This window comes from Lactuca serriola, chromosome 9 (assembly GCF_051521515.1).
Source record: "Lactuca serriola cultivar US96UC23 chromosome 9, Lser_US96UC23_V15, whole genome shotgun sequence".
NCBI lineage: Eukaryota > Viridiplantae > Streptophyta > Magnoliopsida > Asterales > Asteraceae > Lactuca > Lactuca serriola.
The window spans coordinates 75,932,448-75,953,224 of record NC_136416.1 but is presented as its reverse complement, the minus strand read 5'-3'; the positions used below and the strand labels follow the sequence as shown (position 1 = coordinate 75,953,224).

Genomic DNA, 20,777 nt, shown 5'->3' with positions numbered 1-20,777 from the left:
TAGGGACTCAGTTAAGGATATGGGCGGCAGTCTCTAAGGCATACCCCCAAAAAGAGATAGGTAGTGAAGCACGACTCATCATAGAGCGGACCATGTCTAACAAGGTTCGATTACGCCTTTCTGCCACACCATTCAACTGCGGTGTCCTAGGAGGCGTCAATTGTGAAACTATTCCACACTCCTTGAGATAATCGTGGAATTCAAGACTTAGGTACTCTCCTCCTCGATCGGATCGAAGCATCTTGATTTTCCTGCCCAATTGATTCTCCACTTCATTCTTTAACTCTTTGAACTTTTCAAACGTTTCTGACTTTTGCTTCATTAAATAGATATACCCATATCTACTATAATCATCGGTAAAAGTCACGTAGAAGCGGTTCCCATCCTTCGTGGTTGATCTAAAAGGTCCACATACATCGGTATGTATTAGGTCCAATAGACCTTCACCCCTTTCACACGTACTCGTGAAGGGTGATTTAGTCATCTTTCCAAGTAAACAAGACTCACACGTGTCATCTTCCCTAAGGTCGAATGACTCCAACACTCCATCCTTTTGGAGTTGGGCTATGCGTTTCTTGTTGACATGTCCAAGACGACAATGCCACAAGGATGCTTTATCCATACTAGTGGAAGAATCTATGTTCAAAACATCATTTCCTAAGTTATCAACAATCATAACAGTTTCATAAACTCCATTACATGGTATAGCTTCGAAGTAAAAAACACCATTTAGATAAGCCAAAATAGAACCATTTTCATTATTAAAAGAAAATCTAAACCCTTGTCTATATAAACCATGAAATGAAATGATGTTTCTAGCCATTTCTGGCGAATAGCAACAATTGTTCAAATCTAAACATAAATTATTCCTAAGCACTAAAGAATACACTCCAATCTTGGTCACAGGCGACGATCTTCTGTTCCCCATGATTATATTGATTCTTCCTTGCTCCACATCCCTACTTCTTCTTAGTCCCTGCACATTAGAACAAATGTGGTAACCACAACCGGTATCAAGAACCCAAGAAATAGCATGATTAGAATCGTTATATTTAATTGTATATATACCTGCGAAAGATGGCTTGATCTTTCCTTCCTTGATGGCTTGCAGGTACTCTGGGCAGCTTCTCTTCCAATGTCCTATCTTGTGGCAGTGGCGGCACTCTGCCTCCTTAGGGTTAGGGCAGGGCTTAGCAGGATCAACTTTGGTCCCACTAGAAGAGGCACCATCTCGGGCTTTAACCTTGCGATAGTTCTTAGACGAAGCCTTCCTCTTCTTTCCCTTTCCTTGACCAATAGCCAAGACAGGAGCAGCGGGTGGATTGGGAGTTGGTGCAACAGACTTGTCTTCGAAGTTGCTCTCAGCGACCCTCAAGAGACCTTGGAGTTTTCTTATGGTGACCTCCTCTTTGTTCATGTGGTAGGTCATCCTAAATTGATTGTACATCGGAGGCAAAGAGTGAAGCACCATGCCGATCGCCAAGTCTTCCCCAAAGTCAACATTTAACTTGCGAAGGCGGTCAACATACCTCTGCATCTTTTGCAGGTGCACGGTAAGAGACTCTCCATGACCCATCTTAGCAGAAATCATGTTAGTGAAAATCTCATAACGCTCTTGTCTCGCGTTTTGGTGGTATCTCTCCAATAAGTCTTGATGCATCTCGTACGGGTACATGTCCTCATAGGACTTTTGGAATTCGGAGTTCATGGTAGCTATCATGATGCAATGTACCTTCGTTGCATCTCGCTCATGAGATTCAAAAGCGGTAATTTCAGCCGGAGTAGCGATTTCAGGGTTGATTTTCTCGAGCTTTTCATCGAGGACATACTCCTTATCCTCATAGCGAGCAATGGTGCGAATGTATCTTATCCATTCGCTAAAGTTCGTTCCATCGAAGGTGACCTTTTGGCAAAGGCTCATCAACGTGAACGAGCTAGCAGCAATGTTGTTTGCGTTCGACGTCTACAATTAGAAAAAGGACAAAGATAGATTAGAATATGAATCCCTAATTATCACCCAATAAGAAAAATTAGGGCTAGGATCCAACAACAATATTTACATATTAGAAAAGGGATGTCGTAATCTAACATGCAAATAATATGAAGGTAAGTGAATGACCCCTGGTGATCTCAGTCACCGACTCCGAATCCTACTTCAGCTCAAGGAACTCCTGAGCCAATCTCTCCCTCTCAACCTGTGGAACATAACGAGTGACGAACATCTCTCGGAACTAATCCCATGATACTGCAGCCCTCTGCGCATCTGAATATGACCCCGTGGTCAATCTCCACCAACCCTTCGCCCCGAGCCTCAACAGGTTCAGAGCACACCTCACCCTCTGATCAGCAGGGCATGAACACGTGAAGAAACACCCCTCCACGTCTGATAACCACCTCATAGCAAAAATCGGGTCCTGAACTCCATCGAATGTGGGAGGCTTCATATTATCGAAGTCCCGATACTGAAAACCCCGACTAGCTCCTCCCCCTGCCGCTGCTACAGCCGATGTAGCTGCCGCAGCAGCCGTCTCAGTGAGAGCTGCATAGCGCTCATCAAAATACTCAACCATGGCGGTCTTAATCGTCCCAAATAGCTCTGGCAACTCAGCCCGGAATAACTCAGCAATCTCATCACGCAGGATCTCACGAATCCTCGCATCCAACTCGCTTGTGCTCATCTGACCGATAACCTCGGGCGGCACCGATCCGCCCGGAACTCTCTCTCCAGCTCCCGATCCTGACCCGGATCCACTCTTGTCATGCCTCGGAATCTCCATACTGAAAAGAAACACCACACAAAATCTCAGACTCTTCCCACCATCCTGGGATCCAACTCTCTCCACCCAACCCTAGAGATCATGGTTTCCCTGATACGCGTATGGGTCCTGTGCTTTCAGTAGTACGGGCCCATACTACCTTCCACACCTACCCATATTTGTATGAAGTACTACCACAACACCCTAGAGAAACATGCATAACAACGCTCAACCCTCACCACTAGAGGAACACTGAAAATCTCCCATAAGGAACCCTAGGCTATAGGCATCACAAATCAGGCAACATATCATGAAATCCTGAAGATCCCTAGCCTATCACTAGCATGTTGTTCTATCAAAGCTCAAAAACAAATAACATGCATGGTATTTTGGGGTTACTTACTGGCTCCGGCTGATCGTACTTCCACGTCCTCCCTTACTCATTTTGAAAACCATTTTAAATATTCTTTTGAAAACTCTCCTCGATTTGAGACTGGAGTCACACGAATGTTCCTCCAATTCACTCAAACCAAGGCTCTGATACCAACTTGTAACGACCGAAAAATACAACCAATTTTTACTTTTTCAAAAACATCTTGATTCCATTAAATCTTTACAAAAAGGTTTTCAATACAAAACATTTAACGTGTTCCCAGAATCACAATGCTACAAAATCATGAGGAGCGGTACGACCACGCCTTCGCCTTGCCATAGTCTCCTGAAGAACCTGAAAAACATGAAACCACAACTATAATCCCGAAAGCTTAGTGAGATATCCCCAAAATACCAACCACAAATACCATACACGCATAACATGCCATAACATATCCGATCACAGAACAGCCATGCACTTCGGGTCTACTGTGTGACTGGTCCGCCGCACCGGCCTACAGTCCACCTGGTCCACCCTCTAAGTCTATCCACATACAGTGAGTCAACAGAGTGATTGGTCTGCCCGCTCCCGGGCCTTCAATCCACCTGGTCCACTCTCTGGGTCTACAGTATGACTAGTCCGCCTGCACCGGGCCTTTAGTCTATCTGGTCCACTCTCCGAGCCTTCGGCACGTCTGGTCCGCCCTTTCGGGGCCTACAGCCTATCCGGACCGCTCGCGGGGCCTTCGGGACAACCGGTCCGCCCTGGGTATCTTGGCCTACAGCACGCAGCAGGACCCGCCTCAACCCAACTCCAGTCCAAACAACCATGTGCACATATACATACAATCATATAGCAATTCACAGTCAACAAGAAGATCAAACAGATCACATAGCATATCATCATCCTAACCAGGATACCGACCTAACAGGTCACTAGCATAGCATCTCCCTATCTCTCAGGGTACCGATCTCAAACAGGTCTCTATATACCATCCTAGCTCTCGGGATGCAAACATAATATAGCAACAACATAACAACAACTACCCGAATCTCAATCCGATAAGGGTCGGCCTTGGTGCCTTAGACCCTGTTGATATAGTGAGGATAACTCACCTCGAAACTGCCGACTGAACAGATAACCCAAGCTGCTCCGATCACTGATACGATCTCCACCACTGGACAATCACCAATGCACTGAACTCAAAACAATAATCAACAATCACCAAAATGCCCCTGGAAACCACCGGTCAACCCTTGGTCAAAGACAAGGTCAAAGTCAACCCCTGACTGACTCTACTCGCCGAGTCAACCCGATGACTCGCCGAGTCCCCATACTCAGAATTTCCCTCAATTTGCGACCTAACTCGCCGAGTCACCCCGAGACTCGTCGAGTTCAACGACTCTGAGTCCACTCGCACACAACTCACCGAGTCATCCCTTGACTCACCGATTCTCGACTCGACCAGAAAACATATTGGGACTCTTTGACAAGACTCGCCGAGCCCAAGAACAGACTCGCCGAGTCTAAGGCTATCTTCAACCTACTCGCCGAGTTGTTCATACAACTCGCCGAGTTCCAGGCCATCTTCATCCAACTCGCCGAGTTGTTCTTCCAACTCGTCGAGTTCCTGCTCATCTTCAAGCAACTCGTCGAGTACACCCATGTGACTCGCCGAGTACCACCGGTCTGAATCCATTCAGAAGCATTCCAGGCCATGCAATTGATCCAAAACATAGATCTATCCCCCCTACAACCCATCCATCACGTAAAGTGGCAAACTTTACGTGAATCCAAAGAGATCTAGGCCATTTGCACATTAGGGCTAAGGTTTGGGACATGATGGCTCCACTAACACTCCAACACATGGACTTTCATGCTCTCTGATCCTTCTCCATTCCAGATCTGAGGTAGCAACCTCAGATCTAACCTCTAGACTCCAATTACATCCAAAGACAAGCTCCCCACAAACCCCAAAATGAAGAAACAACAGGACAACAGCCCAAGAACGAGATATTACCTCCAAAGAACACCCCAACTGCAATGAAACTCGAATCCAAGCAAAGCCCCTTGCTCCAAGCCTTCAAACTCCCAAAATTCCTTCAACAAACACCTCCTTCAAGCTCCCAATGAGATATGATCACTCACACACGAAGGCTAAGGGTTTCTGGACTTGAGGATGAATAAAGAGGCTGAGAGAGGGCTGCTATGTTCTTTATATAGGGCTCAACCCCGAGAATTATGGTTTTCTCCACTCAGCGCCTACTCGTCGAGTCCATCTCACTGACTCACCGAGTCGGCTACTTAACACACGACCCAGTCGCGACTCTACTCGCCGAGTCCACCCATGGACTCGCCGAGTCACTCTTTCCCAATTTACTCTTTTAGCCCTTCTACTCTACTCTTGATATTTCGGGATGTTACAGATAAACTTCGACTTATATGCATTTACTTATTCATTAATCAACTATACACAACAATGCGTTTTATAACATCAAGTTACTGATGCGGTTTCGCATTATCAATGTATAACCAATTAACAAATAACAAACCATATATCTTGGTTTTAAGACCATATGATATTATCATCTTGCGATCACCCTTTTTATCACATTCCATAAGGTGATTCCAGCAAGCGCGGGTTTGTTCCAATGCTCAAAACTAGTTCATAAGCACTCATGAATGTTGCAGCAAACTTTTGCTATGTCTAATACCATTTAGACAATCTACACACCAATTCATGACAATCTTCATTCATACCTACTTCCAACATATGAACGATTGTGGACAATTTGAATAATTCGATTATTCTTAATAAACTCAATTATTCTGGAAGTCAAAACATGCAAAGTGAAACAATAGTTAAACAATTAACATAAGACAATAATATTACTCATAAATAATACTCTTTTATTTAATCATCAAATGTTAATTACATTTATCTATTACACGTTTCTAATACTATCTAATCTATACTAATATCATCCTTCAGCCCAATACTCCTAGCATGCTACAAGTGTTTAACCCTACTCAGTCCCTTCGTAAGCGGATCTGCTGGGTTATCTTCCGATCATATCCTCTTCACTACGAGTTGTCCTTCTTCTACACGATGTCTAATGAAGTGATATTTTCTGTCGATATGTCTTGATCTACCATGATCCCTCGGTTCCTTGGTCAAGGCAACCGCTCCTTCGTTATCACAGAAAATCTCCATGGGCTCCTTTATGGCAGGTAAAACTCCAAGATCACCGATGAAGTTCTTCAGCCATATTGCCTCCTTCGACGCTTCGCTCGCTGCAATGTACTCTAATTCACACGTTGAATCAGCTACGCTTTCTTGCTTGGAACTCTTCCATGTCACTGCTCCTCCATTCAGGGTAAAGACCCAGCCCGACTGCGAACGGTAGTTGTCCCTATCGGTCTGAAATCTGGCGTCACTATACCCTCGCACCTTCAATTCATCACTCCCTCCGAGGACTAAAAACCATTCCTTCGTCCTCCGAAGGTACTTAAGGATATTCTTCACCGCAATCCAATGTGCTCTGCCAGGATTCCCTTGATATCTGCTAACCATGCTCAAAGCGAAGGCTACATCAGGGCGAGTACAAGTCATAGCGTACATGATTGAGCCAACTGCGGAAGCGTATGGTACTCGGCTCATTTCTGCTATTTCAGCTTCGGTACTCGGACTTTGAGTCTTACTCAACTTGGTATTACTTTGTAACGGTAATTCTCCCTTCTTCGAGTTTTCCATACTAAAACGTTTTAGTACTTTATCTAAGTAAGTGTTCTGACTAAGTCCTATTAGTCTCTTACTTCGCTCTCTCACTATCCTTACTCCCATAATATAGGAAGCCTCTCCGAGGTCCTTCATAGCGAAGCACTTCCCGAGCCAGGACTTAACCTCCTGCAGTGTCGGGACGTCGTTTCCTATGAGTAGTATGTCGTCGACATACAAAACGAGGAAGCTTACTATACTCCCACTGGCTTTGACATATACACATGATTCATCTTTGCTTCGTACAAATCCAAACTCTTTGACTTTCTCATCGAAGCAAAGATTCCATCTGCGAGATGCTTGCTTAAGTCCATAAATGGACTTCTCAAGCTTACACACTCTATTTGGATGCTTCCGATCAACAAAACCCTCTGGCTGAGCCATGTAAACATCCTCAGCCAACTTCCCATTAAGGAAAGCGGTCTTGACATCCATTTTCCAAATCTCATAATCATGATATGTGGCAATAGCTAGCATCACTCTAATAGAATTTATCTTCGCAACTAGTGAGAAGGTCTCATCATAGTCAACTCCGGGAGTTTGAGTAAAGCCCTTCGCAACCAATCGCGCCTTATATGTGTGCACATTTCCATCCACTTCGGTCTTCTTCTTGAAGATCCACTTGCACACAACGGTCTTACGTACGGGCACATTATCAACCAAATTCCAAAATTGGTTGTCATACATGGATTGGATCTCGCTGTCCATTGCCTCTTTCCATTTTCCAGACTCCGGGCCTGCCATGGTTTCCTTATAGCTATTAGGTTCATCTAGATTTATTAGTGTACCATCACTAATATACGTGTCCCCTTCGGTAGCAATATGAAAACCATAAAACTGGGGTTGAACTCTAGCTCTTTCGGAACGTCTAAGAGGTAAGGACTCGTCAATCGGTTCAACCAGAGTTTCCTCCTCGAGTTGAGTGCCAACGGTAGAGGTGCCTTCATCTATCGACTCTTGAATCTCTTCAAGCTCGATTTGCCACCCACTGTCTCCTTGGCTTTTGAGTTCTCGCTCTCGGAAAACTCCTCTCCTTGCAATAAAGACAACATTGTCCTTCGGTCTATAGAAGAGATATCCAAAGGATTTCTGCGGGTAGCCGATGAAAATACATCGCTCACTATGAGGTTCGAGCTTTTCGTGAGTATCTCGTCTTACGAAAGCCTCGCAACCCCAAACCTTGATATGTACTAACGAGGGAGCTTTCCCTATCCACATCTCGTGAGGTGTTTTGGCAACCTTCTTAGTAGGACTCGGTTAAGGATATGGGCAGTAGTCTCTAAGGCATACCCCCAGAATGAGATAGGTAGTGAAGCACGACTCATCATAGAGCGGACCATGTCTAACAAGGTTCGATTACGCCTTTCTGCCACACCATTCAACTGCGGTGTCCTAGGTGGCGTCAATTCTGAAACTATTCCACACTCCTTGAGATAGTCGTGGAATTCAATACTTAGGTACTCTCCTCCTCGATCGGATCGAAGCATCTTGATTTTCCTGCCCAATTGATTCTCCACTTCATTCTTGAACTCTTTGAACTTTTCAAACGTTTCTGACTTTTTCTTGATTAAGTAGATATACCCATATCTACTATAATCATCGGTAAAAGACACATAGAAGCGGTTCCCATCCTTTGTGGTTGATCTAAACGGTCCACATACATCGCTATGTATAAGGTCCAATAAACCCTCACCCCTTTCACATGTACTAGTGAAGGGTGACTTGGTCATCTTTCCAAGTTAACAAGACTCGCATGTGCATCTTCCCTAAGGTCGAATGACTCCAACACTCCATCCTTTTGGAGTTGGGCTATGTGCTTCTTGTTGACATGTCCAAGACGACAATGCCACAAGGATGCTCTATCCATACTATTGGAAGAATCCATGCATAAAACATCATTTCCTAGGTTATCTACAATCATAACAGTTTCATAAATTCCATTACATGGTATAGCTTCAAAATATAAGACACCATTTAGATAAGCACAAATAGAACCATTCTCATTATTAAAAGAAAATCTAAATCCTTGTCTAAACCAACCATGAAATGAAATGATGTTTCTTGCCATTTCTGGCGAATAGCAACAATTGTTCAAATCTAAACATAAACCATTCCTAAGAACTAGAGAATACACTCCAATATTGGTCACATGCGACGATCTTCTGTTCCCCATGATTAGATTTATTCTTCCACGCTCCACATCCCTATTTCTTCTTAGTCCCTGCAATTCAGAACAAATGTGGTAACCACACCCGGTATCAAGGACCCAAGAAATAGCATGAGATGAATCATTAGATTTAATTGTGTATATACCTGCGAAAGACGGCTTGATCTTTCCTTCCCTGATGGCTTGCAGGTAGTCTGGGCAGCTTCTCTTCCAATGCCCTATTTTGTGGCAGTGGTGGCACTCTGCCTCCTTAGCGTTAGGGTTAGGCTTAGCGGGATCAACTTTGTTCCCACTAGAAGAGGAACCATCTCGGGACTTTCCCTTGCGGTGGCTCTTAGACGGAGCCTTCCTCTTCTTGCCTCTTCCTTGCCCAATGGCCAAAACAGGAGCAGCGGGTGGATTGGGAGTGGGTGCAATAGACTTATGGTAGGTCATCCTAAATTGATTGTAACACGGAGGAAAAGAGTGAAGCACCATGTCGATCGCCAAGTCTTCCCCAAAGTCAACATTCAACTTGCAAAGACGGTCGACATACCTTTGCATCTTTTACAGGTGCACGGTTAGAGATTCTCCATGACCCATTTTAGCGGAGATCATGTCAGTGAAAATCTCATAACGCTCTTGCCTCGCGTTTTCGTGGTATCTCTCCAACAAGTCTTGGTGCATTTCGTACGGATACATGTCCTCATAGGACTTTTGGAATTCGGCGTTCATTGTGGCTATCATGATGCAATGAACCTTCGTTGCATCACGTTCATGAGTCTCAAAAGCAGTCATTTCAGCCGGAGTAGCGATTTCTGGGTTGATCTTCTCGAGCTTCTCATTGAGGACATACTCCTTGTCCTCGTAGCGAGCAATTGTGCGAATGTATCTTATCCATTCGCTAAAGTTCGTCCCATCGAAAGTCACCTTTTGGCAAAGGCTCATCAATGTGAACGAGCTAGCATCAGCGTTGTTCGCGTTCGACATCTACAAATAGAAAGGACAAAGATAGATTAGAATTTTAATCCCTAATTATCACCCAATAAGAAAATATTAGGGCTAGGATCCAATAACAATATTTACATATTATAAAAGGGATGTCGTAATCTAACATGCAAACAATTTGAAGGTAAGTGAATGACGATTCACTAATTCTCCACCATGAAAACATAACTTTAAGTTCTAAATGTATTGAGAATTCCTAGGTTTGGATGAGATTCATTGAAACCTTTCAATGGCATGTTTAAATCTCGATATGCCCCTCTCGTTTGTGACTGGGATACCGAGGATCACAAAGTGGGTGTGAATTACCATGCAAATTCACATGGTGCCTTCATTGTAACAATCACCTATTCGATGTGCCGGTAAACCACACACGCTCCATCGAACTATGATAAACAATGAATCACCCTTTGCCACCTTTTCTTAGAACCAATTAGTGTGCCGGTAAACCACACACGCTCCACTAACTTCTTAGCAAGGGTGCAAAGTGTAATTTCATGGGATTGCATCAATTCACTTTTCCTAAAGTAACTAGGATTGGGAATTTTGAAAAACATGTAGTTACTTTGTATTTCATATTATACTTTTAATGAGGAGATGAGGGCAAGTTTTAAACTTTTTAAAACATAGGGGATCAAATAACAAACAATCTAAATTAACATTTAATCACATACTTATCCATATTTGATTTATTTAATTATTTCTTACAAAACAATTTACCAATTTAATTAAATAATTAATCAATTATCATATAAGGAAACTAATATTCAATTAATTGATAAATATCTTCAATTAGGTCAAGAATATAATCAAATATATCATAAAATCAGATTTATATTGACCTAACATGATTAAGGTAAGTATCCAAAAGATAAACAGCAAGAAATCCCTAAATTAGCTCTTTCTGACGCTCGAACTCGCCGAGTACCACAATGGACTCGCCAAGTCGAGCCTACTCGCCGAGTCCACTATGGGACTCGCCGAGTTCATCTTGCAGAAACACAAAATTCGAATTTTGCAAGCATCAAACAAGCAACCAATGCATCAATTCAATAGAAACCAATCTAGGCTCTGATACCACTAATAGGTTTTAGCCATATGAACATTCCTATGTGCACATACAAACCCTAATGCTTGGATCTAGGTTTCTCTAATTGAACATGCATTGAATCTAAGACTTCTAATGGTAAATCTAGCATAATAACAATAAGAAATCAGAATTAGAAGATTACCTTGAATCACTTGCTTGATCTTCTTGTCCTTGGAGCTTTAGAGTCACAAATGTCACTCCTCTAATGGCTTACAAACACCAACTAGCAAGAGGATGATTTGAGAGAGAGGAGAGGGGATCAAGAATCGGCCAGGGTTTCTTCTAGAGCATAGGTGCCGATTTCCTTAATCCTTAGGGTCTATTTATACTAGTAAGGCTCCTAGGGTTTCACCCTTAAACCCTAATTGGATAACTTAGGCCCTAAGCAATCCAATACCCTAATGATAAGCCTTGGACGAATTCTAAGCCTATCCTAAGCCCTAGAAACCGTCCACCCCTTATCTATAAGGGATTATAGCCCAAAGTACAACTATCATACAATTGACAGTTTATGCCCCTTTATTCAATTAATCTCTTTAAGTCACCAAATTAATTCCTAATTAATTTATGACATATATTAATTAAATAACAATATTATTATTCTCATAATATATTAATAATACTTCTTCTCTCATAATAAATCATCCTGTCAAGTTGTTATGGTGAAGGCAACCCAAAAGGACCATGCTCAACCGGATCAAATACTTGCCTAATATAGTTGCAGCTTTAGACACTATTCCAACAGAGTCTCTATATTTTTTATGGAAGCTTGATGATTTCTCATATTGGCATCAGTAGTATCATGTCTCTTTTCAGACGCTTCCATAAATCTATGAAGTACCGACTTGAAATCCATCTTCTTTTCGGGTAGTGGTTGCTATTTTTGATAGAAACCTCTATCGGTTTATCTATACTTCTCATCCTTTTGTTTCTTGTACTCTTTATATGGTAACCACTCTTTATTGGGCTTCCTCCAATCTTCATCATACTTGTAACAACTTGAGTAGAACACTTGTGCTTTCTTGTTCCCATTTTCATCTAAGTCACAATCCTTGGTCAAAAATGTGGACCACTACAATTATCACACCCAAATCTAATGGCATGAATGGACTGATCTAATTTTGTCGCCTATTTATAGAATCTAGTTTAGCTATGATTGCAGCTAAGTTCTCAGTCCTTCCATCTCCTTTTCCTCTTGTAACATCGTCTCGTGGATTATGGTACTCACGCGAGTACTTTGCAAATTCTCCAATTAACTCTTTTATAGTTGGTGGCTCCTTCTTCGTCATTGGCCCTTGTGAGTCAAGAAGTTGTTTAGTAGTTACATTCACTCCATCATAGAAAATGGAAAATTCTTGTTGAAGATTTAGATCATGTTGAGGGAAACTTATAAGCAAGCCCTTGTATCTTTCCCAAGCTTCATACAATGACTCCTCAACCTCTTGTTGAAAGTTGGTTATCTTCTTCTTAAGCTTTGAAATCTTCGAAGGTGGGCTAAATTGCTCAATAAAAGCATCATGAAGATTCTTCCATGTGGTAATAGATTCGGGTGCAAGAGACTTCAACCAAACCTTGGCTGCACCGGTAATTGTCACCAGAAGCATCCTTGGTAACATGGATTCTCTTGGCACATTTGGAATGTGAAAGTAGTTTGCAATATCTTTAACCTCATCAATGTGCTTGAAATCATCTTCATCTCTTTCCCTGCGAAAGGTATGTCCTTGAGCCTAGATAAAATTTTCCCTTTGAGCTCAAAACTTCTCTTAGCTGGAATCTCGGGTGGAACTAGACCTAGTCCATGTTCTTCACGTGTCCTCTTCTTGTAGTCGCCCATCGTCATTCTCGTAATGCCTGCCATCTCTTCTTCTTCTTCGATCTTTAACTCTGAAGCGTCTAAACTTCCTTCAGTAGAGGATTCTGGCTCGTATCCTACTTCCTTCTTATTTGGAGTCTTCTCAAAAAGTTCAAATTTGTCGGATTTGAAAGTATTGCTCAATTCGCCCTTCTTGTCCTTCTTCTTGTGGAAAGTGGATTATGGATCTTATAGTGGAGGAACAATTGGAGTTTTAAATACTCGGGGTCATAAATCACTGAAACAAAACAACCACGCATAAAAGGAATAAAAATCAATAAACTAATAAATTCACTGAAGCGAGACCACGACGTGGTTGCGTCTCAAAAAGAAAAACAAAATAAACAAAAGCAACCAAAGTAATTTTTTGTGGTTTTTACCCCACAAAAAAATCGAATAACTAAAAGCAATTAAACTAATAACCAAATAAGTCGTTCCCCGACAATGGCGCCAAAAACTTTGATGTGCATGCACAAAAGTACCTATTAGTTTTAAATTTATAACCTAACAAATTCTTACTAACTATGCACTTATAGGTAGTGTACCTAGTCAGATTATAGTTTAGCTCAGGTAATTCAGGTGTCGATAACATGGAACGGAATTCAATTAATTAAATTAACCACTTCTAATTAAACCAACAAACAAACTATGATCTTGGGGTTTTTTTATTGATTTTAAGATCTGGATAACTTAACTATCACCTAACAAGTAATCAAGCAACGAAAACAAAGTAACTTCAAGTATTACAAGAATCATGTTGCCTAGATCCGATTTCACTTTCTCCTATGATTGATTTCTTATGGATAGATTATACTGATTACCAATTATTTAGCTATTATGATCAAATATCTAGGTCTACCAATATATGAATGGAAAAGTAAGGATCATGCACAAGTTAAACACCAAATTGATAATAGCACAATTGGACTATAAATGACATGAGTTACTCTCATATGATCAATTCAAGCAACCAAGCACAGATTAATACTAATTATGCTCTTTAACACAGCTAAAGTTACTAGCTTTAATTACTTAAACTAAGATGTGAGTAATCCTAGCTCTAATTATATAATGGTCATAAACAATTAGGAGATGGATTCATGCAATTAATATGGTTAATTAACACACAAAATCTGATTTATATGCAATAAAAACTAGAACTAAAACATGTTAGGGTTTATATATATCAAACACAAGTAAAATCAAATATAATCATCCAATAATTTGAAATCAACTCATGTGGATCAAGTTCATCTTCACCAAATAGAAGTAAAAGGTGTTTAACCTCTCATTGTAGCAGAAAAACATATTAAATATAAGTAAAATAAGCTACACATAAGTTTAATAAGCAAACCAACTAGATCAATGTTGAATTCCTTCTAAATCTTCTTCAATCTTGAGCTTCACTTGAATTTCGACTTTCTTCTAGGTTTCTAAGGGTTATTAATCACAATTAACCTCTGAAAACCGAATGCATCCCTTGATTTCGACCTAATGCCTGGCATTTTATAATTGTGGAAATCTGGCCACAACGTCGCGGTTGATCGCCACCACAACATGGTCTTCAAGTAAATTATGTGTCTGCCAAGTCAGCATATGGGTGCTAATATTCCAATCACCATGTCGTGGTTATATCACCACGACGTGGTCTTCAGTCATCTTATTTTCTTCTTTAGTTTTAGCTCTCGTTTCCTGCTTCCATCTCCTCGTATGCTCTCCTTTTGTCCCGAGCAAGTCTTCGCCGCTACAAAACATATTTTAAACATAATAAGTATCTTTTGTTCCATATTAAGCATAATTGTAGCTAAAAATATTAGAAATATGCCTTAAATATGTAGTTAATTATACACACATCACTTATTCATAATTTTTCCAACTTAAATGTGTGTATATCGTTTGGTAGATGACTAATACATATTTAAAAAAAAAAAAAAAAAAAAAAAAAAAAAAAAAAAAAAAAAACCTTGTTTTCAGAAAAAACTGTTGAAATCTATCATGCAAATGGTAAGAGTTCTTAAAGAACTTTAGGCATACTAAAGGGACAAAAAACCATTTATAATACATAAATAAGTAATTATATACTCATAAAAATGTATATTTAGGCCTTTTGGTATAGTCATCACGAGAGCTTCCGTGGTCTATGTGGTCACTAACCACAAATGTGAACACCATCACATAGTGTTAGTGGTGGCTAGTGGTGGAACATTTTCGTGGTCATATGTGATGAGGAGCACGGATCACCACACTCAATCAGCTTCATTCTCTCTCTATTCCTCTCTATCTCTCTCTACCTTTTTCCATCTCTCTACAATTTAATTAATTAAAAAATATTTTTTTTTTATTTTAATAATCAAAAAATAAGAGGGATATAGTGGTGAGTATCCCAACCTTTTAGTGGTAGCTAGTGGTGATGATGTGGCACCCACCACTATAGTGGTTAGTTGTGGGTATAACAGATGACCTTATAACTTTCCACGAGTTCCGTTAATCCAGTCGTTACTTACAACCTACCAATCATATTGAAATGTGATAGAAATGAGCCATAGAGGATATTATGTAACTTATGGTTTTTTTCTGACAAAAGAAATGGCAAGTTAAACAAAAAATGCAGGGACCATTTGTTATTTGAACTGTTAGGTTCTACTAAGAAAACAATCATATTACATCTAAAACAAAGGGAATTGCCAAACTCAGACACACATTGGCAATGTTTTAAAACTGGTTTAAACCGGCCGGTCGAACCGGTTGGACCGGGAACCGGTGCAGTGAACGGTTCAACTATCACCGATTTTATATTGATTTCTGAACCGGATTGAACCGGACGGTTTTTTGAAAAAACCGGTTGAACCGGTCAAAATAAACCGGTTGAACCGGTTAAATCGAATAAAAACACATGGAAAAAAAAAAACAATTTACATAATAAACTTTGGTGAATTTTTTCATATCTATTTAGTTTTTTTCTAAATAAAAACATATGATAAATGTGATAATTTTTTTTGATATGTTTGTATTCATTTAAAACTATATTTTGTTACGGTATTATACTTTATTTCTTTTTGACGTATATGAATTGATGTAAAACACTATAATTTATGGTTATGTGTTATTTTAATGTTTTTGGATTTATCTACAATTTTTTATGTGTATTTTTAATCTTTGAATTTGTAAACATCAAATTCATGATTTATATATGTATGTATGTGTAGGGAAATAGGAAAAAATATGAAAACTATAGAAACCGGTTGATCCGGCGGTCGAACCGGTTGAACCGGGAACCGGTCAACATATCGGTTCAATTAAAAAACCGGTTTTAAAACATTGCACATTGGCCAAAAAAAGATGATCGTGTATAAAAAGAAACTCTTCAACATATAAATGACTTTAGAAATTAAATGAAAAATTTTATATAGAGGTTTCCATATTATGGCTAGGGTTCGGGTTTTCTAGTCGGGTTTCAGGTTTCTTATCGGGTTTACAACAATTCATAACGAAATCTTTATTCCGTTTTAGGGTACCCCGATATCTTATAAAAAATATGTGTTCTAGTCTCCCTTTTAAATTAAAAATATGATGAATCACTTTAATAAAATTAAATCGACGTTATATTAAAAATTATTTTATTTAATTTTAGTGTAATACGTCAAAACATAAAAATTGATCATTCACACCGGATTGTTAACAACTAAAAAGATTTTCCACAGTAAGTATTTTATCTTTGATGCGTGCCATTAACATATATATATATATATATATATATATATATATATATATATATATATATATATATAATCGGGCGGGTCGGGTCGGGGCGAGGATAACTCACTCGTTGCCCCGAACCCGATAACAACCCGTTACCCGACCCGATATAATCGGGTTTCGTGTTTCCCCATCGGGTTCGGGTTTTTTTACCATCCCTAATTATGGCAATTTCTATTCACGGAAAAAATCACACAACATTAGCATATATGAAACTTCTCTTAAACAGTAATTTAAGAGTTTGCTAAAAACGTGTATGTGATATCAAATGACAATAATTTTATGGTATTAAACTTGTAGAAGCCGAAAAATGGAATCATAGAATATCAAGAAAAACTTACCGAATGATCTTGAACTATTCGATTTTGTTACACCTCGAGTAATAAACGTCGAGTATAATGCTTATGACTTTAAACAAAGTGTTGATAACTTATTGTAAGGCAAAATAGTTCAACTCAAAGGATCATGACAACATTCCCATTTAACCATATAAAGTGTTTATAAGTGTTTTTAGAGATACATGAGATATTCAAGACAAATACATAACACCCTCTATTGATCATATTCAAGACAAATACATAACACCCTCTATTTATAGGGTAGAGTTTGGGTAAGTTAATGGTTGGAGAAGCTATGTATATAAATTCTACTTATGAAGGTTATAAATATGAGCATCCATTCTTCTTCATGTGAGTTACAACATTCCTAAAATATTAGTAGTTAATTGGTTTGTTGATTTTTTTAACTATTATAATTCGTATATTAGAATTTATATATTAAAATATATTTTAGTGTAAATTTATAGTATGTAAATGGAGTTTAAAGATATTTTATTCTAATTTTTATAAAGATAAAGTATTTTCTGATGGTAAAATTGGAGTTGGTTTTAAAATATATCTCATAAATTAGTATCAAATTATAAAGAATAAAAAAAATAAAATAAAATAAAATAAAATAAAATAAAAAAACTTATTATCTAAAATAAAAATCTATTTAATATTAAATAGATTCTTATTTGATCATTGAAGATATATACCATACATTAAAGAATATCTTTCAAATTAAAATATGTTTATTTTACATTTAATATATATCTTTATTTGATTATAAAGTTGAAGAACATTTCCAATTTGGCAATTTGCCATGATCTTACCAATCAAACCCCAATGTTTAAGTTAATTACTTCATCATTACCACCAACCATATACACTTATTTAAATAATATTTAAAATCTTAGCGTTACGTGCGACATAATTACAAAATCACAGCTAGATAGAGGAAGAGGAGAGAGAGAGACAGGGGCGTCGTGTGCATCCTCCCTTTTCTCATAGACTTTTTAATTAAATCATCACCATTTTTAATTCTGTTCCTTACTTTATGTAGTTGATGTGATGTTTTTCGATTATTGTATGATTTTTTGTGGCATTTCTGATCAACCTATAGTTTTCCGTCCATGTATCATCGGCAAATCCGTGAATCGTAGTCGGCGTTGACGGTGGAACAGATTGTATCAATATGAGTTTGGTTAATAACAGCGTCGAGACAGTAAACGCTGCAGCCACCGCTATAGTTTCCGCCGAGAGCCGCGTTCAGCCGACCTCCGTTCAGGTTTGTTTCCAATTTCAAACCGATTTGATTTCTCTGTATATGTGTTGAAAAACTTGACGAATCGATACAGCAAATGAATCCTTGATATTGTGAACGTTTCCGTTTGCTACATGACGATTCTGATCGATTCATTTTCCGTTTTCTCAAGTGCAATCGGTAGTGAAAATTTCGTTTTGTTAAATCAGTTGTGTATAATTTAGTGATATAATCGCTTGAAATTGAAGAAGGTGTAGCTGTTGAATTGAAAAATCACAAGTTTTCTCAAATTATTGGAAAAGCTATGAATTTAATTATAGATGGACCACTTCTGAAGCTCCATCTGAATAATATTCATTTTTCTCGCTATTGTTACTCCAAATAGGTACGACTTTTAGTGATTGGATGCAATAAATTGCCTGGAATCCTGGATCATTCATCTTCTTTTCAATTCCATGTTTATAATTATGGCGAGATTTAAGATTGATTCCTACTCAAGTATACCTGTAGATCCAATTTAAGAAATTCAATCATCATATGACTGTTTTGTTCTCTCCACTTCCAATTATAAATTATTCACATTCCTTATGATATCTTTATGATCAGAAAAGAAGATGGAGCAGCTGCTGGAGTCTATACTGGTGTTTCGGATCATACAAACAAAGCAAACAAATCAGTCACGCCCTTTTAGCTCCTGAATCATCAACAGCACCCAATCCAACAGCACCATCAACAATCCAAAACACAAACACCACAAACACCGTCGTATTCCCTTTCATTGCTCCGCCGTCTTCTCCGGCGTCGTTCCTCCAATCAGATCCCCCCTCAGCCTCCTACTCACCAGTCGGTCTACTCTCGTTCAAATCCCAAGGAGTCGCGTCATCAATTTTCACAATCGGTCCCTACGCTTACGAGACTCAGCTAGTTTCACCCCCTGTCTTTTCAACTTACACAACCGAACCCTCCACCGCTTCCTTCACACCCCCTCCTGAATCCGTTCAAATCACCACACCTTCATCCCCCGAAGTCCCATTCGCACAGTTGCTGACGTCATCACTCGCACGTGCGAGAAAACAAAATCAGAAATTCCCATTTTCACAATACGAGTTCCAGCCTTATAACAACACGAAGAAATTGGGTTCACGATTGAGTTCCGGATCCTTGACTCCGAATGGATGGGGTTCGAGATTAGGGTCGGGTTCATTGACCCCAAATGGATTGGGTTCGAGATTAGGGTCGGGTTCATTGACCCCAAATGGAGGCGAAATGAGTCAGATCTCTGAGGTGGCGTCGCTTGCCAACTCAGCAACGAATTCACCGAAGGGAGAAACGTTGGTTGACCATAGGGTTTCGTTTGAGTTGACTCATTTGGATCTCGTGAACAATCTAGAATCTTCTAGAACTTCATCAGGACATAGGGATTTTAATTTTGACAACATGAATCCGAGTGTTGGTGTGGAATTGGGGTCTGAAAAGAATTGGACATTTTTCCCTATGTTACAGACGCCGGTTAAGCCGAGCTGAGGGTAAATGGGTAATTTACTATTATGCCCTTAAGAGGTACAGATATCTGATTTGTCATTTGGGCTTTTGTTGTATGCAATTTATATATAGAATTTGTTATGAGTTAGTTAACTTTTTACATGTATTATGATTGCATATAGAAAGATATTTAAATTATCGTAATAGAAAGATAAAATAAAAAGACACGTGGCAATTGGTAATTGGATGATATAAGATGTGAGGAGTTTATGGACGAAAAATGACTCTTTTTCACGCTTTTCTTGCATTATAAGATCCAGTTGGAGTTTATCTTATTATACGACTTATTGTGTGTCTGGTATGTTGACAACATCTAGCGTTGAAGGCTATTTTTTTCAGTTTCTATATTATTACAATAATAATTTATTTTTTTTACCAGTTGTAGAGTTTGTTTGTGTTCAAAGAATGACAAAACTATAAAAATAGTCATTGTAGTGTGCATTTTTTCTGTTTGGCTTCATGGTCCTTTTAAACTAGTTTCGTTGGAGATTTGATCCGTAAGTAAACAGAAATGACCAGAATACCTTTGGGTATTTATTTACTATTTTTCTTTTATTTTTTTAACTCCAATATTTATTTATTTAGTTAAACAATTAAACAATAATAGGCTCTCTCTCTCTCTCTCTCTCTCTCTCTCTCTCTCTCTCTCTCTCTCTCTCTCTCTCTCTCTCTCTCAAGAACACACATACAAACAGATTTCTTGATTTCTTCTAAAAAACCCTTTTTTGGACTTCCGATTTTGGATCTATGTGTTCTTGGACGTTCGATTTTGCTTTGTACCTCAACTCCAAATTTCATCTCATTCCATAGAGCCATGACGAATAGAAATCTGTTCAAAACTCGATTTCATAAGTTCAAACCTTCTAGTTCAATAATCGATTCAAAGCACATACAC

The 20,777-nt window shown here is 39.1% G+C and overlaps 1 protein-coding gene and 1 non-coding gene across 2 annotated transcripts; both read left to right on the top strand.

Annotated features, from left to right (window-relative positions):
• Positions 1 to 12,516: 12,516 nt before the first annotated feature.
• On the top strand, positions 12,517 to 12,623 carry LOC145077540 (small nucleolar RNA R71). Its single transcript, XR_013693283.1, has one exon. It is a non-coding gene; the product is annotated as a small nucleolar RNA R71 (small nucleolar RNA).
• A 5,386-nt stretch (positions 12,624 to 18,009) lies between these two features.
• LOC145073032 (uncharacterized) lies at positions 18,010 to 19,975 on the top strand. Its single transcript, XM_079019578.1, has 2 exons — positions 18,010 to 18,364; positions 18,947 to 19,975. The coding sequence occupies exons 1-2, from the start codon at positions 18,272 to 18,274 to the stop codon at positions 19,862 to 19,864; spliced, it is 1,011 nt and encodes a 336-aa protein (XP_078875704.1). The 5' UTR covers positions 18,010 to 18,271; the 3' UTR covers positions 19,865 to 19,975.
• Positions 19,976 to 20,777: the final 802 nt, after the last annotated feature.